The 19,307-nt window shown below is 37.3% G+C and overlaps 1 protein-coding gene across 2 annotated transcripts in view; it reads right to left on the bottom strand.

Annotated features, from left to right (window-relative positions):
- Positions 1-19,307, bottom strand: part of CCSER1 (coiled-coil serine rich protein 1) — a 1,128,290-nt gene that overhangs the window by 854,375 nt on the left and 254,608 nt on the right. For both annotated transcript variants that reach the window (XM_004590570.2, XM_058667043.1), the window contains exon 5: positions 15,180-15,300. In XM_004590570.2, coding sequence (XP_004590627.2) covers positions 15,180-15,300 — 121 coding nt within the window. The remainder of the gene's footprint in view (positions 1-15,179; positions 15,301-19,307) is intronic.

A 19,307-nucleotide genomic window follows, 5' to 3' on the forward strand; every position in this document is an offset into this window, starting at 1 on the left:
AGGGTGTGTTTAACAGGAAGCTGAAATAAGGAGCATGCCCAGTACTCAAACGCAGAACACGCCTACGTGGGTTATGAGTTTCTCTAGTACCATCTTCTCTGCTAGGCCCACATCTGCTCCAGCTCTGTTTTATTTCTTTCACTTGCTCATCAATGGGTGTGTGCTTGTTCTGTATTTTGGCTACTGTGAATGATGATGATTGTGTAAATATCTATTTGAGTTCCTGCTTTTACGTCTTCGGGATACATATCCAGAAGCAGAATTACCGATTCATATGTTATTCCATTTAACTTTTTGAGGAACCAACATGATGTTTGCCCCAGCTGTTATACCATTTTTCTAAACTTTGAATAATGTAATAGATATGTTTGTATACATATACACACATATATATGAAAACTACATATTATATATGGAGATATCTACATATAATATTGCATAATAATTATAATATATACTACAGATTCTGGTCAGTAATACAGCTTGAAGTTGGATGTCAGTCATTTACAGAAGCCTTGATGATCAGTAAGCACCGTGAGCATCTCTGTCCTGGAAATATTTTTCCAGCATTAGAAGTCATCCACTGTATCAGGATCAAAAGACGGAGCAGCAGGATGAAACTACCTTTGGCCCTAACTGGTACAACATGGCCAAATGACCCTCTGGAAAGAGGTTCTTCCTCCCAAATGTTTCTAAAGACAATTGCTCAAAAAGTAACAAGTTTCATGCCACCTGGTAATACACAGAATAAGCTTTATCCACTTAGCTCTCAGTTCACATTCTTAGCTAAAAACAAACAAACAAACAAAAAGCAGGCACATAATATTCTACAGGACACTCAGGTCATGAAATGGTATTTATATAATTTTCAGCCTTATTAATATACAAAACACCACAATGATATAATATCCTGTTCTAACATTTCCAGTCTATGTGATGTGATTGAGATAAATCAGGAATAGCTTCCTTTAGCTAGTTTGATTACCTTCTAATAGCTTCTTTTCATTTCCATGTCAACCACATGTATAGACAGAAATGTGACTAATTTGGATGATAGTCCAAATATAATACATAAATCTATAACAATTCACTCCTTGTTTTTATTTTTTTCTAAAATAAAGAGGACAATTTTGCATTGCTGCACATTAATCTTATAACTATAAAGTTTAATCAAGCATTCAGTATTATATTTAAGTGGCAATAAATTACCATGCAAAAATTTTAAACGTCTAGGTAATTAATGATGTGAAACATATGGGGATCTGAACTCATCTGAAATCAAGAGCCATGAGCTTCTTCCTGATCTTTCACGTGGGTACAGCATCCCGAGGACTCGACAATCCTCCACTGCTTTTCCAGTTCACAAACAGGGAACTGGAGACTAAATGTGGCAGTCCAGATGCAAAGCTGGCACCCATATGGGATGCTGGCACCGTAGGATGAGGATTAGCTTTGAGATCACCCACCAACTTCTTTTGCAAAAATGTTATTTTAACATTCTTAGCAAAAAGTAAATTTCTCTCCAAACATGTCAATCTTATGTGACAAAATGGGAAAAAAATATTACTTATTTGGTATTTGTACACTTCCCTGTTTAGATTGGATTCTTGCTAAGCTAATGTGATTATGTCATTAGTTATTTAAAATACAATAGCAATAATATCCTCAGTACAAATATAATGAACATGATCAGTGTAACTTATTTGCCTAATACTGATTTTGACATGTTTACACTTAACTTAGTCACTGGCATTCAGTTAACCAATTTATGAAGGAATAGAACAAGCAAAAATAGAATTCTCAAAACATGATGTGCTCCTAACAGAAGAAAAATGCTGAAGACACCAAAGTGTAAAGTTTCATGGAAACATGATACATTAGTTCCTCAATTTAAAAAAACCATGCTTAAAAATAAAACATTATTTAATTTCAAACATGTTTAATAGCTTATTTAAGCAAACGCTTCACATTTGCATAGCACAAAGAAATGTTCAGATAGCAACTTTTAATGTCAGGTTAAGCAATGGAACTGGTTTACTCTGCAAATGGCCACAACAGTCACAGCTGATCTGATCCAAAAGCTAGGATCCAGGCGCTTCCTCCCAGCTTCCATGTGGATACAGAGGCCCAAGAACTTGGCCTTGGTTTATGCTGTCTTGGGCCATAAGCAGAGAGCTCGATCAGAAGGGGAAATGTTGGGACATGAACAGATCCTATATGTGATGCCAGTGCTATAGGCAGAGGGTGGCCTACCAGGAAGCCATTGGTTCACTTTCTGATATATATACAAATATAGGCTATAAATAGCATATACCTGCTAAACCCATCCTTGGTTATTGTCATCACTCTGAGGGGTCTCTCTCTCTCTCTCTCAGCCTCTCAATCTGCTCTCTATATTTCAAATAAATCTTTAAAACAAATGAAAAGGAGATACGTTAAAAAGCACAGAGATTAAACAAATAACCCAAAGCCAGATTTAAAAAATGAGATTTGAAAAAGCTGGAGTTGGGCCCGGCGGCGTGGTCTAGCAGCTAAAGTCCTCGCCTTGAACGCCCCGGGATCCCATATGGGCGCCGGTTCTAATCCCGGCAGCTCCACTTCCCATCCAGCTCCCTGCTTGTGGCCTGGGAAAGGAGTCAAGGATGGCCCAATGCACTGGGACGCTGCACCCGTGTGGGAGACCTGGAAGAGGTTCCTGGTTCCAGGCTTCGGATCGGCGCGTACCGGTCCGTTGCGACTCACTTGGGGAGTGAAACATCGGATGGAAGATCATCCTCTCTGTCTCTTCTCCTCTCTGTATATCTGACTTTGTAATAAAATAAATAAATCTTTAAAAAAAAAAAAGGCTGGAGTCATGACCCTAGTTTTGTTTATGTTATTTCTATAATAAAATATATAGGTTATAATTATAACTAATAAAATGTAACAAATTACTTGAAAATAAATATATTTATCATGAACATCTTTACATAAATAGTGCCACAAAGTATTTTAAAGGAAACCAAAATAGAAATATGACATCACTTTGATTTATCAGAAATCCCAAGAGTATGAAATGATTTTTTCATAAAGATTTATTCATTTTATTACAGCCAGATATACAGAGAGGAGGAGAGACAGAGAGGAAGATCTTCCGTCCGATGATTCACTCCCCAAGTGAGCCTCAACGGGCCGGTGCGCGCCGATCCGAAGCCTGGAACCTGGAACTTCTTCCAGGTCTCCCACGCGGGTGCAGTGTCCTCAACTGCTTTCCCAGACCACAAACAGGGAGCTGGATGGGAAGTGGAGCAGCCGGGATTAGAACCGGTGCCCATATGGGATCCCGGGACTTTCAAGGTGAAGACTTTAGCCGCTAGGCCACGCCGCCGGGTCCCAAGAGTATGAAATGATTTTTTGCAGAATATGTAGAAATCCCCAAAGAAATTAAACACAAACAGAAATGAAACAAACATTCTTCTAATAGAAGCATGGCAAACGGAGCTAGTAACAGTAAAATTTTAACATAAAGTTAAATTATAGAGTAACTTAAACACATAGAGTTCATTAATAATAGTAACTGATAGAAATACAGCATTCTTTAAAAATATTACTAAAACATGTGGCCCAGTGTAATGGCTCAAAGGGCTTCTCCTCCCCCTTGCAAGTGCCAGCATCCCATATGGGCACCAGTTTGTGTCCTGGCTGCTCTACTTTCCATTCATCTACCAGCTGGTGCCCTGAAAGCAGAAGAGGACAGCCCGATTCCTTGGACACTGCACCCATGTGGGAGACCCTGAAGAAGCTCCTAGATCCTAGCTCCAGCCCAGCTCTAATCCTTGTGGCCACCTGGAGAGTGAACTAGTGGACAGAAGCTCCTTCTCTCTGTAAATCTGCCGTTCTAATAAAAACAAATAAATCTTAAAAAAACTAAAAATATTATTAAAAATTAAAATTGCCTAATATTTATTTGTTATAATTAACCAGATTTTGTCATGTCAGTGTACCTTAATCTAATAATATGATTTTTATTAAGAATACAGTTTGTTTTGTTTTGTTTTGTTTTGTTTTGTTTTTGTGAAATGAAGAAAGACAATGTGATATGGAAGACCTACCATGTGTTGCTTAATTCCTCAAATGCATGCAATGGCTGGAGCTGGGCCAGGGACAGAAAATCAGTCCACATTTCCCACATGGCTAGCAGAAAATCAATGATTTGGGCCATCATCAATGCCTCCCAAGTTCTGCATTATCAGGAAACTGGAGTCAGGAGACTAGCTGGGTGCCAAACCCAGCATCTTCAGCAGGAAACTCAGCTTCCTCCTTCCCTCCCTCCCTCCCTCCCTCCCTTCTTTCCTTTCCTTTCCTTTTTTCTTTTCTCTTTTCTTTCCTTTCCTTTCCTTTTCTTTTTTCTTTCTTTCTTCTTTCTTTCTTTTTCTTTCTTTCCTTCCTTCCTTCCTTCCTTCCTTCCTTCCTTCCTACCTTCCTTCCTTCTTTCATGATTCCATAGGATCTAAGAATTCCCGCAATACCCTCTAAAATTCTCTCTCCCCTCACTGATTTCCCCTGCATTATTACAATAGTATAGTCCTTCATTAGTCCATCATTCTGCTATTTAAGTCTATCCTGGGATTGCAGGTACAGACAATAACAGAGTCCAGCCTCCTATTGTCAAGATATATTTAATCGTTTCATTGAGAGTCCATCTTTGTTTTGAAAGTAGAGACACATACAGCACTGTATCATCACATTTGGATAGGATAGTCTCTATCACACAATTATTATATATCCCCTTAAATGAAAAGACATAAAACAAAATCAACAACGGAAATAAAATTTTAAAAATTTACACCACCACAAAGCTAAATAGCATGTTACTATCGCTGCTCAGCCTTTTGGCTAAGACCAAGTGAAATAACATGCTATTGAATAACCAATGTGTCACTGAAGAAATGAAAAAGCAAATGATGAAAATGTAAGTTTCTAAACTTGTATCTTAACTACCAGATAAACACCCATTCCTAAGTATACCACTTTGAAATAAAATAAACATAAAATCATTTTGCGATATAATCATAGTCATAGTAATAAAATTTTGTTGACATCTTTGGAAAAGATACATTTGACTAGATTTTAAAGATAATTTGCTCCTGTCTCTTTTTATTGCTTTAGGTTGCCTACATTATACCCACAACCTAGCCATATATAAGTTATAGTAGTAAAACAACTGCTACTCCAATTGAATACAAAATCCATTCTGATACCATAATTTGTCATTTAACAATTATTTCTGGAATATCCTAACTATGCTTATTAGTATACACAGAATCATGTGCATGCCATTATGTCTATACTCAAATTACAAGAAAAAAAAAACCTAGTTGAATTCCATAAAAAGTAAGTTATAATAATATATCCAAACTCTTTTGAAGTTACTATTTTTTAGTGCACTATATTATACTACTTAATAAAGCAAGTGACATTTTCAATGAATGCATTAGTTTGGGAGAAAACCTGGCCATTTTCCCCATTTTACATTACTTCCCCAAATTCATATGTGCTTCTTTATTCTGTGACAAAATGTGTAATTTCAGCCTTAATGATAAGAGCTTAATGAAAGTCATTTACTAAAGAAATGTATAAAAAGAGAGAGTAACAAAAATATCTTAAGTCAGAGCCAATAAAATGAATGACACTAAGTAGGAATGGTGCATTAAAAAAGCAAAATAAAACAAGAACTACCTTTTTTTTCCTGGCTCATTTGACAAGAAATATATGCAGAAATGAAGAGGTACTGATTGATTGTGATAATCAACAGTGAAGAATTTGGTACTTAAGGTCTATTTATACTGTTGATTTGCAAATGCTAATCATCTTAAGCATTACTGGTTTATGGTGACATTCTTTTTTTTTTTTTAGGTTTTTAAGCTTATGTATGGATTTAAACATCAAAATGACGCATTGCATTCGGTGCCAAATTCAAAACTGAGTGATGTGGTAACTGAAAAGAAGATGCAATTTACTCTACTTTCAAAGGTTCATCTTGAACAAGCTACTTAATGCCTGGCTGCCTTTGTTTCCTAAACTGTAATTTCGAGATAATAATGAAGCATAATATTGTTGTGAGCATTAAATGAGCCAGTATTTGTAAAGCTCAGAATACGGTATGACCTCTAACATCAACTATAAAATTGCTCTTAAAACAAATGTATTTTTAAATGAAAAGAAGTAATAATCCAATGTCTATATAATGTATTAAAATCTGGGCTATACACAAGATGATTAAAAATTAATACAAAATACATGGCCTGGAAAAATACCTGTATTTACTATCTGCTGAGAGTCAAGAACTTACACTTCTGTCTTGGAGTCCAAGAAAGCACACAGAAGAAGCACAGAGAAGCCAATCAGTGTGCAGGTACCTTGTTTTTATCCCACTAATCACGGGTAGTGTTTTGAGAAGTAATAAATAGGTACTATACCCTCTATCAAACAAGAAGAGTTAGTTCCTTCATAATTTACAACACATATCCCTAGATGTTTACTTTTTTTTTTTAAGATTTTATTATTATTGGAAAGCCGGATATACAGAGAGGAAGAGAGACAGAGAGGAAGATCTTCCATCCGATGTTTCACTCCCCAAATGAGCCGCAATGGTCGGTGCGCGCCAATTCGATGCCGGGAACCAGGAACCTCTTCCAGGTCTCCCACGTGGGTGCAGGGTCCCAAGGCTTTGGGCTGTCCTCTACTGCTTTCCCAGGCCACAAGCAAGGAGCTGGATGGGAAGTGGAGCTGCCGGGATTAGAACCGGTGCCCATATGAGATCCCGGGACGTTCAAGGCGAGGACTTTAGCCGTTAGGCCATGCCGCCAGGCCCGCTAGATGTTTACTTTTTGGAACATTGCTGCAAAGCTGTTTATCTCGCAGGATTCAGGAAAAGAAAAACCCTTGCCTGGTCCTTGGGCTGGTAATTCGATTTCCAGACTCCCTGCTCTTAGACCTTTCCTTCCAACCACTTATGACAAGATTTCTATTGGAATTCAATGCAGCATCTCCAAATATTAACTATTCAAATATTGAATGCCTTAATAGTTAAATACTAACAGAAGATACGCATTAAATATAATCCTCAAATATTTTGTGATGTCAGGCAACTATGATCATTGGGTCTACCTATTTAATTTACTTATTTGAAAAAACTATTCAATTCTAAAATATTTTTGAATATTTAAATACTTATTATTATTCTATTATCAAAGACTTTTTAAAAAGCCAAGCAATACTTATTGTAAATAGGACTTAATCCACATCATCAGAAAAGATAAGATGTGCTTTAATAATTAGATAACTTGGAAGAGTTATCTAAATGCAAAATTCTCATACTGATGCAGTGACATATCAAGCTAATTCTTTACCTGCAAGTGTCAGCATCCCATAGGGATGATGGTTTGTGTCAAAGCTGCTGCACCTCCTGATCCAACTCCCTGTTTCTGGCCTGGGAGAGCAGCAGAGGATAGAACAAGTCCCTGGACCTCTGCACCCACATGGGAGATCTTAAAGAATCTCCTTACTTCCAGATTTGGACAGGCTCACCTCAGGCTGTTGCAGTAATTTGGGGAGTGAACCAGTGGAAGAAAGACCTCTCTTTTTGTCTCTCTCTCTCTCTCTTTCTCTAATTCTGACTTTCTAAGCAAAATAAATACTTGCAAAAATAAAACAAGTTTCATAGAACATTCTATAGACCTAATCTTCATCCTAAAGTTTTTTCACAGAAGATGTATTAAATGTTACTTTTTATTATCTTCCTTCATTGTGTCCATCTGTTCTGTTTCACATTTGAAAACGGAACACCTGAAACAGCCATATAAAGGAGGTGTACCGTTATTTTATAAGAAGATGTTTACTAATAATTATGATTAGTAAGATTAATACTTGCTCTCTAAAATCAAGTTACCTGGAAATAATTGTCTTTTATTGATCTTGCTTATCTTGGTTTATTTTTTAACTCTTTAATTTTTACAATACAATTTTCTTTCCAGCCACTGAATCTCATCAGTCTCCTATGACAGAAGAAAAAATGTCTGGTAATAGAGTTTGGGTTTTATAATATTATTAGAATATGTATAATCATCTCAACTATGGCATACGTTCAAATGAAATACTTCATCTATTTGCAAAATGGGATTTTTCTACATGTAGCTGAAAGTTGGCAACATGGTTTTCAACCACACAAAAGAGCAACTTTTATAATAGTGAAGTATATTCTTTTGTTTTCAATGATCTGAGAAACTTGTATTTACATTACATTAAAGAATGTAGTGCTGCTTAGCTGGAACTCTTACCAGATAGTCTCAACTCCTCTAAAAACATCATACATATACTCAACACACAAAGAGGGTTAAAACAAGCACTATGCTATAATAGGATTTCTTGACTTGACATCCTGCTGGCACAAGAAGCCAAATATTGATTCACTAAGGGGTAATATTTAGTAGAAGATAAACTAACAGCGCTATAAATTGAGATGAGTGGTTTTTCTGGGGATTTTTTAAAAATCAATTTTGGTATTAAAATCCACTGGTTCCTTAGTGACACATCATGTCTGAAAAACAACCAACTTTCTTCAGCTTTATTTTTTTTACATACAATTTTAGAAACCGGGGAATAAACCTACTCCTTCCAATGAAATGCACAGATAACATTTGAAACAGGAGGATAAAGAAAATCAGTTCCCCTGAGTGTCAATGCAGCTGATATGACCAAAGAGCAATCCTCTTAGAAGTGATATCAGTTAATGTAACCACATTCAACAAACATTAATCCACTCTTCCACCCCAGCTTTCCCCCCGTCCTTGACTCTATTTGCGCGCGCGCGCACACACACACACACACACACACACACACAGGACTTACAGGCCTATGATGCCCCAACCACCTTTGTGAACTTTATTCACCACCATCACAATTTGGTGATGTGGGCTGTCACTCATGCATCCCAGAAGACAGGAACCAGTGCTGAGTGAACAGGGGATTCTGAGTACATTAATCTGGTAGAGGTTTAAGTTTCTGGCTTGTGGGAACCGTTGGCTTTTTCTCTGGAATCCTTACCATGTGGAAGAGGGTATAACTGAAGAAGGGCATAACACAACCTCTGTCATGTGCAGACTCAAGGCCAGAATCCCAATGAACAAAGTGAAGGTTAGAGATAAAGGGACAGATGTAGCTTTAGAGTGGCCGGATGTCTGTAAAACCTAAAGATCATTTTAAGAAGAAATAACACTTAGGCAAGTGAAAGAAAAGAGAAAATGTGCCAGGATCATACAGATGAAGACTATTCAGCTTCAAGTCAATGTATTCCTGTCCCCTGGAGTAGAGTGGAGAAGGTCCAAGGAAATTTTACTTAGTTTTAGGGACTAACACACAATCACACATTGCTTTGTTTCAGAGGACTTTCTGGGCCAGGATTCTGCAGTTCCTATGTCACCCATGGGTGGGAATTCTTGGCATCTTTCTTACAGTTTCTCTTCAAACTTTGGATAGTTTACAAAAGGACACATCTGTGGTTTGCATTTCAAACTTCACTGGATACACTGGGAATACTCTTGAAAGGCCCTCACATACTGGGCATATGATTAGCAAATTCCTCCTTCAAATCCCAAGGCTTCCACAAAAACTGGAAGGGACATTTAGATTAACAGCTCTCTCCACAGAAATGTCTTCCTTCATCTTTTGTGACTGCTGTTTCTATCCGCGAATTGGCCATAATCATAAAACAATTGTCAAAGTTTTTGAAATCATAGCTGGGGGAGAGGGTTATGTAATATTTATAGTTATACCCTTCCACTTATCCTGGCTGTACTTCAAGTTTTATTTTTAGTTTGTTTTTCTTAAAAAAAAGTTTTAAGGCCCTGAGTGATTCAGATTAACCGTAAATGGAAGACCCAATTACCATTAAGGATCCATAATTATTTACAAAGGACCTCAGCAGAATTTACTTACATTGTGTGTATTTGCAACAGGGATGAGTAACAATAAAATTTTCACATAGGAATTTACACAACCTGCATTTCCATGTGTGTGCTCCCTTGCACGCCTCCATTGATAATATTCAATAGAAATTGAAAGAGTATGATGGCTCCCTATTCACTTCACTGTTACTAATCAGAAATACCTTAGATTGTGACAACTTCATGTATTTGATCATAAAATCTCATCTTCATCCTAATGGAAGTATTTGGTAATATAAGTCCCTAGTTTACTCATTATATTTAATTTCCTAAAACTCCTAAAACATAGTGAATCTGTTCTTTCACATTTCACCATATCTAATGCCAGTAACCCAATTTAGGATGCTGCCAGGAATTAATTAAAATGTTTGCCATAAAATCAGTCTTCCTTTTAGTGGTGTGCTGCTAATAGCTATGATACCTCCTTGGAAAGGGGGACAGCCCTAATGTACAGTTTGCCAATCCTGAAAGTAAGAGCTTGGAAAAACAGCAAACAATTTGGCTCTCCCATGCTGGCTTCATGCCATACTGTTTCCAATACATCCAGTGTATTCTCTACAGGAAACAGGAGAAAGATTTCAAAAAGCAATTCTGCTTATGTTACCTCTTCCCTGCTTAACAAATTTCTGATTTCCTTTTACTTCAAGGGGCTTTCTTAAAATTTTGCCATGTTCCATGCATCAAATTCCTTTAAGCAACTCTCTCTCTCTCTCTCTCTCTCTCTCTCTCTCTCTCTCAAAATATCCTTTTCCACCCTCTCTGTCCTCCTCCACCGAGTAGTTCTTTAATTAAAAAAAAAAAATTTATCTTTGATTTCCTTTTCCTTGTTTTGGGTAAGGGTCACTTTCTTAGCAAAGATTACTTGAGTTTCCTTGATTAAATTAAATGCTGTTTACCAGACATACCTTTATACTATCTACTGTCACAGCTACAACTATGCATTTGTTGTTGAAATAAATTAGTATCTTCCTTAAGTTTCAGTAAGAGCAGCACCTATGTTTCAACACAATACAAAGAGCAAAGTGAACATTCAAGAATTACATATTTTTGTTAGACTGCATTAAATCATAAGTATCTACCTAAGGGCAAAAGTAAATATATTCCTCAGTAATTTGTAAAGGAAAATTAGAGATTAGTTGATGATATGATTCTTTGATGTGTCTCTAATATAGCTACAATTTCTATAACAACTTTACAGATGACACTAAAGTAGTACTATCTTTTGGAAATTCAGCATAGATTTTTCTGAATGAAAAACCTAAATAAAAAGAGCTAATGGAACTTCAATTCCTGTTTGAGATAACATATACAAATATTTTTTAAAAGGTTCAGTCATTTTCTAAAATCAAATAAATCTTTTGTACTAAAGGATGGTATCTGCTCTTTCACAGGCAGCTCAATGAATCTTCTTCATGTCAACAAAGTGGAGCACTAAAGGCAGACCTTGAAACTTAGAGTGAATGCCAGCATTTCCCATACACTGAAGCAATAAACAAATCTCTTATTGCTTTTAGGTTGCCTTATAAAAATACAATTAAACTATGGAAGTGGACAAAAAGTAATAGAATCATCTTTCTTTAATGTCCATATTTTAAATTTTACAACAAGTGTAAAAATCCCTTTATTTCAGACATTGAGCCATGGTCTGGCGCAGAATATTTGCATTTCAACTAATAAAGCACAAAATAAAATCAATCATGTAAATTCGTTCTTTTCAGAATTTGAATTTTATGTATATTTCATGAAGTACTTATTTGTACATAACCGACTTGAGAAATGTATAGCTTTGAATAACATGCTGAGAGTGGCTGGATGTTTGAGCATACTTATATTACTACAGCTTTGCAAATTAATAAAGCTTCCCACTAAAGCTGTGACTGCATGCTCTTTATTTAAGATCAAATATTTGAAAATCATAACCTTTTTGATTACATAATTTTTTATGGTTTAACAAGTATATCATTTCTGTTTTTCTGGAAGACTAACAGACTGGATTGAAAAGCAAAAAAAGTCACACAACTTGTTTCACAACTTAAAATTAACTCTCTCTCTCTCCTGCTGTAATGCAAAAAGAAAACTTTCCTCAAAGATATAGATGTTTCTCCCCATCACTTGGTATAGTAAAAAATTATACCCCCTACCTAGTAGGAATTCTTAATTACAAATTCCAGTGTGTATTTCAACTATTAATGTGTGTAAAAATGAATATATCCATGAGAATGTTTACAAACAAGCTTCAGTATTAATCTATTTATTCATCAAAGCATAAATAAAAGTTCCTGGAGTGAGCACTGAGGTGAGGAATGTTTAACTGCCACTGTGACACCAATACTAAAATCCCTGGTTCAGGTCCCAGCTGTTCCAACCTAGTGTTCTTGGGGAAGCAACAAAAGATGGCACAAATATCTGGACCCCTGCATTAGTGGTTGCTATGGAAGATATACAGGAAGTTCCCTGTTCCCAAGAACTCCGTTGCAGCCATTGAGAAGAGAACCAGCAGATAGAAAAAATTATTTCTTTCTCCTCTCTTCGCTTTCTCTTGACCTTCTTCTCACTCTGCTTTTCCCAATAAATAACTAAATCCTTTTCTAAAATTGATTATATACTACAAATATTTGAGTGATAAGAGATTCCTTTCCTTCTAAGATGATATAATTCTACACCAATACAATAGTATAATTAAGGCTAATATTTAGGATTCAAAAGTTTAAACTACCGAGATCAGATGAGATCAAGCACGTTCAGGGTGGTATGGCCGTAGACGATAATACTATGCCAATTAATTCCATGACGTTGTAAATTGTTGCTGATGGTATGTTGGGGCTTTTAATTGATAGGGATGGTGCTCTGCCGGCTCTACCTTCAGACCAGAGATGGTCTCCCCAACAAGCCGTTGAATTTGTCTGGACAATGAGATGCTGGACGCTATGCTTGGTATATGCTTGCAATGAAAGAATCTCAACTGATTCTGAACTGTGGTAATGCAGCAAGGTGGAGGAATCCACCATGGGGGGGAGGGTTTGAGGAGGGGTGGGGGAAATCCCAGTGCATATGGGACTGTGTAACATAATGCAATGTAATTAATAAAAAAAAAAAAGGTAAATAAGAAAAAAAAGTTTAAACTAATGCAAGAAGACATTTCCAGAAGTTTATGCAAAATAGAAAAAACTGAAAAGTTTATTTTATTTCAGGGCAAACATTTTTGAAATCCATGAATATTTTATTTCCTAATGAGGATTATTCAAAATTTCTTTTTTCTGAGAAACTCCTCTATCAAAAAAACTCATCCAACTTCAGACAATTATATGCATAACCCAAATGAATATCGCCCCTTGGACAAATAGTTCTTCATTATTAATCTTCATCTTTGATATAACACTCCCAAAAAGATATTATCTTACATATTCTCTCTTATTTATAACCTAATATAAATTCTGAGGCCCACAAAGAAATTATTCCAGGTCTTACCAACATGATTGCTGAGTCTCAAATTAGATTATACAATGAGCCCAACATTTCTAAGATTCCGTAGCAGGAAAAATGTCCACAAATCACACATAACATGTAGAAAAAAATCAAGACTGATAACCAAGATCCTTTGGATTGAAAAAACTTAATTACAAATACATGTGAATTAACAATCATGGTGAAGGAGAATGTTTAAATGAGCATGATTATTGCAAGAATAGAGAGGACTTCCAACTTGTTAGAGGGTACAAGGAAGAGGAAGAAAAGTCAGTTCACAAACATTGTCTCCTTTAATACATAAATCAGAAAAAAAATGAATGTATATGAGACACCAAAAGCCTATAAAAAAGACATATAAATAAACTATAATAATCACCAGTCTGAAGCAAAACCTTTGAAAAAGACAAAAGAATGTAAACGCCTAATACAAATGAATGTTACAAACACGTATAGATATTGTATAAGCTCACAAATGTACTACTGGAAGATATATTTGATCCTTCTAATATAACTCACTCTGTGAACATAAGATGCAATTTTCCTCCTATCACACAGCAATAGATTCCAGAACCTAAAAATCAGACACTATTAGCAGCAATCAAATTGCTTTCATTTCTAGATTGTTTTAAAACTGAATTACAAGCATTACCTTCTGAATTGGTTACTATTTCTTCCTTCTATAATGAGAACGTTAATTCCGAAAATCTTCATTCAAACAGAGAAAAAAATATATATATATATGTATTTGCATTGAACATTACTGAAGGTAATGTTCAAGGAGTTCCAATAGACTTTAGAGAAAGTATCACACATGATCAGTAGAAGGAAAATCAGGCTTTTGAAGCTTAGGCAATACAAAGACACGCAAGAGGGAAAATACACACTGCAGCATAGCACCTTGGAGAAACCAGCAGCTGTGTCAAGGAGTGCCCTCCATTGTACAAGCGGTATTCACTCAGCCTCTAGCAGTATTGCGAATATGACCACTTGATTATAGTCCGTAAAGTGAGATGTAGAGCAGGTTGCATGTAATTTTCCCTGGAAAATCAGCAGCAGATTTCCTTTCTCATTTATTTAATGCTTAACTAGAAATAATTCTCATATACTTAATAATTCAAGCCTATGTATATTACATTTGTCACCATTAATTCAATTTTTAGGCTACAGAAATATCAAAGTCTATTATCTATTTAATGCGTGGTTAAGATTAACTTTATATTTAACTGAAAGCTTGCCAACAGATTACTATATTTTAAAATCGTATATTGTTTACATTTGTGATAATTTAACAAAAATTTAAAATGCCTTATATTGCTTATAAAAATGCTAACATTAGGTTAAAAAGTTTACATTGAAAACTGGTTCTATGTTAGACATTCTACTTCAGACGAAGCCAAAAACTGTGAAAATAAATAATCCCAAACCAGCATATCTTATTCACTATTTTACAGAAATAATAATGTGTCTACTTACGCATTTCCCTATTAGAAGCCAACAAATGAAATCTAAATGACATATGAACATACGGTACAAAGTTAGAACACACAGATATTCATGGAGGCACTATAGCAGACTTATTTTTAAACAAAGGTACAAAATGTATTTCTGTTCATCCTGTAAACTATTAATACATTCATTAAATATATATCAGAATTCCTGAGCAGCACAACACCAATCCCTCACTGAACTTATTTCATAAAGTCCTGAAAAGTTAAGTGACCAACTTACGGTTTGCCATGCTCTAGAATTTTGGGCTCCTCTCTCTTTTTCAAGTCTAACGCTGGTTCCATAGGTGCGAGAACTACAGCAGCACACGAGACTACAGAATGGTATGAATCCTCCCGGCAAACTGAAAAACAATGTAAATGTTAAAATTATTTATCGATTCTTCTCATTTATCCCAATGCCTTTTCCTATTTCTGGTCAAATAATACAGTTAAACTACAAAATTAACTATCATTCAATTTTGTTTATTATTTCTATGAAAGTCTTCTCACTACTACAGGTAAGACTTTGAGATTAATTTTTTTCATTTTTTAAGCCAAGTTATTGCCAACAATTTACATTTATATCTTCAAAAAATGTTTTCTTTGAAGGATGAAAAATTTCTGAGCCATAAATGTATTACTAAATGGAGTATTCACAGTATGAGCACACATGCTCAACCAGTTTCAAGAGCAACAAGTAGAGAATTCCCAGCATCCTGAAACCCCTCTAGTACTCTTCCTCCTTAACAATGGTATCTTACAAGTTACAGATACTATCATTTAGCCAATTTACTTTAGATCTTTATACACATGGAAACATACTGTATTATAGCGTGTTCTTTTATGTGTTATTTACTCGATTCAGTGTATGTTTATAAGACTCATTTAAAAACAATAGTTCATCCTTAACTGTACTTTATTTCTTTATATTATTCCCTTGGATTAATACATCACACTTGATACAATGTAATGTAATGAGTTATTTGTGTGGGGAGGGGCTTAATTTCAAACGTCAGCACACACCTGCCCTCCCTAAAGTTTTTGCTTTTAAAGGGATGATATGATTAGGCTATACCTGCTCAGTATCTGCTTTAGACTCAAAATCAGGTCATTAATGACCTGTATTAATCTGGAAAAACCCCTTTTCCAACTGTAATACCATACACACAGTACTGATGCCCTTTTAACTGCCAAATAGTAGGAATTAGACAAGAGATAACAGTCATGTAGCATAGAATTTGGACAACAACAGCTATTATTTTTAAGGATAGAGAGTGCTGATTCATAGCTTTTATTTATATATTCCTGAAAAATAATAACCTTGAATATCTTTATTCTTCTATAAAATTGAAAAACTATATATTCTGTTCTCATTTAATCTTTTCACAACTGGCATCTGAGATATAAAATACACAGACACTAAAAACAGAGCTGAATTTGAAACAATTATCTGGAACTCAAGAGACAAAATTCACGTTCAATACATCTCAAAGAGGAAAGACCAAGGTTTCTTCATCATCTCTCCACTGATTTCAACAGAATGCTTTTCTGCTTTAAATCTGATTTTCTCTATTTACTTTTGGCATGAGATTTGTATCAACACTACACAATTCCACTGCAGTTCAGAGTAGAAAATTTTATTGTGTTTTGCATTTCAATTATTACCTTAAATTCTATCACTGACTAAATAGGCTGTCGTGCTGGGCCCCACAATATTGTATAGTTCTCTCTCTTCGTTATATCATTTTCTGGTTCAGCATTTAAGGTGATGACAGCCTCAGCCTTTCAAATGTTTTGAATGGTTTGAGAAGAATTATTTCACTTAAAAAGCTTGATAGCATTCAGCAGGGGAGCCATATGTTGGGAGGGGCTTTATACTTAACTTGATCTCAACCTTAGCCATTGGTCTATTTAGATTTTCTATGCTATCATGACTCAACCAAGATAGCTCTCATTTTTCCAGAAATCTATTCATTTCTTCAATATCTTCCAATTTTTTTTTTTTTTTTTTTTTTGGAATACAGCTGCTTATAGTAATTCCTGATTATTCTTTATCTGTTGTTGCGGCCTGCTAGGTCAGTAACGTGGGCGAAGGATCTGGGGATGAGGCACCGACACACGGACCAGAGATGGTGGAAATGTCTCTCTCCGGCCTCTCTCCAGGCCTGCTTTTATTGCCTCCACTCTTGACCTTTCACCTAGTTCTTGTTTACACTTTAGCCCACACTCTCATTAGCAGCACATTGGATATAGCTGAGTTCCATTAGACCAGGTGCTTTCAGCCCCAAGCCCATTGCCTGTAGTGCTCAGCTTACCCAGTGCTAATCAACTCCTTAGCCCACAACAGGTCCCCCTGTTTTTGTCTTAAAGCAGACTTGAATGTGCCTGACTTAGGTTGTCAGCCTTACCCGTCATCGGAAATCTCCGTAGCATGACAGAGACCCTGTCTTAGGTTGGTCAGTTCCCCGTCCATCTTACCTATCACTGGCTGCCATTCAATGCATTGCCTGCTACAGATGCACAAACCATACTTGGGGAGGCTGGTAACCCTGTTCCATGGCTAGGAGTGTCTTTACCTCGGTAGCAATGAGCAGAGAGCAGTTTCTGGGCTTGGGGAAACATAGCACTACACAGGTGAAACATACATAAAGCGTATGATGGGGAACGAGAGGCCCTGACCATAGGGCCTCGAGTAGCAACGAGCAGACAGCAGTACCAGGGCTTGGGAAAACATTTTGCACTTGCATAGGTGATACACACAAAAAGGCATACAATGGGGTACAAGAGGTCGAGACCAAATCTCACAGCATCTGCTGTTCCTTTGCCAACAAATCAACCCGCAATTACAACTCAAGCATGCCCACCCGCTCATGTTCTTCAGTAAAGTCCTGTTGTCCGCAACTCTGGCATTCTGTTCCGCGACCTTGTTCACTGTTACCACGGCAGCTGGTGGCAGCAGCTGCTGATGTACTGGCTACGATGGTCGCCGTTATGCCAAAGTCTCTTTTTTCCTTTATCATGCCAACAAAGGCCTCTCCATCAGTCCCAGTAGTCACGGGCAGGATTCAGGGCAGCTGCAGGATAACAGCAGAATCGCACTTGCCATTCCAGCATGTTGTCAGGGAGTACTGGAACTCGGTGTCATTCACTTCAGAGGCGTTTTTTGCTTGTCCCGTCGATCTTCTGATTGAAATGCCATCATCTTGGCCAGTACCCGAACTTTCACAACACTCAGCAGCAGGAGCTTGCCAGACAAGCCTCTCAGGAATCCACCTGGGACCATGTTCGTCCTTTGCATCCTTTTCCTCTTCATCCTCCTCAGAAGAGGACTGCGAATCTTCTTTCAGCACTTTCTCCCAACTTTGTCTGGTTTGGGGTTTCTTCTCCCTTTTTACCCTGGTTTGCAGCTCTCTCCTCCTTCTAATGGCCCATTTTTTACGGCAGGGTTGCCCCACTGGTTGAGGGGATGGCAAAGCACTTTTTGCCAAGCGCCAGAGAAGGAAGGTGACTATAATGAGAGCCAAGCATGGGAATACATTGCAGACAGTTTCAAAAAAACTCTGCGAGGCCTTAAGCTTAGTGTCGGTGCCTTGTGACTGGAGCAGATCTCTGATTCCTTTAATTACCTGCACTTTAGCGAGTTCTTGCCCCATGATAAATTTTACTTATGCCCCTGTAAAAATTTCTAAACCAGCCTCTAGATTTCCGGGGTCCCTCAGATTGTCCCTCGTGCCCCAGAACGGGAAGAGGTCTGGGGATGGAATTAATTATGCCCCTCAAGAGTTTTTAAATTCGAAACTTGCCTCCGGGTTACCGGGGTCCCTCAGATTGTCCCTCGTGCCCCAGAATGGGGAGAAGGTCTGGGGACGAAATTAATTATGCCCCTCCAGCGTTAAACCTGCCTCTGGATTTCCGGGGTCCCTCAGATTGTCCCTCATGCCCCAGAACGGGGAGAAGGTCTAGGGACGAAATTAATTATGCCCCTCCAGACTTAAACCTGCCTCTGGATATCCAGGGTCCCTCAGATTTTCCCTCGTGCCCCAAGACAGGGAGAAGGTCTGGGGATGAAATTAATTATGCCCCTCCAGAGTTCCAGGGGTCCCTCAGATTGTCCCTCGTGCCCTAGCACAGGGAGAGGGTCTGGGGATGAATTCAATTATGCCCCTGCAAAATTCCTAAATTCTAACCTTGCTTTTGTAGGTCCAGGCGTCCCTCAGATGTCCTTCGTGCTGTGCCCCACGTTGGGTGCCATTTGTCACGGCTGGCTGAGCCGGTATTGTGGCACGGCGAAAGATCTGGGGATGAGGCACCAACACGGAGACCAGAGATGGTGGAAATGTCTCTCTCGGCCTCTCTCCAGGCCTGCTTT

Source organism: Ochotona princeps, chromosome 7 (genome assembly GCF_030435755.1).
Source record: "Ochotona princeps isolate mOchPri1 chromosome 7, mOchPri1.hap1, whole genome shotgun sequence".
Classification (NCBI taxonomy): Eukaryota; Metazoa; Chordata; class Mammalia; order Lagomorpha; family Ochotonidae; genus Ochotona; species Ochotona princeps.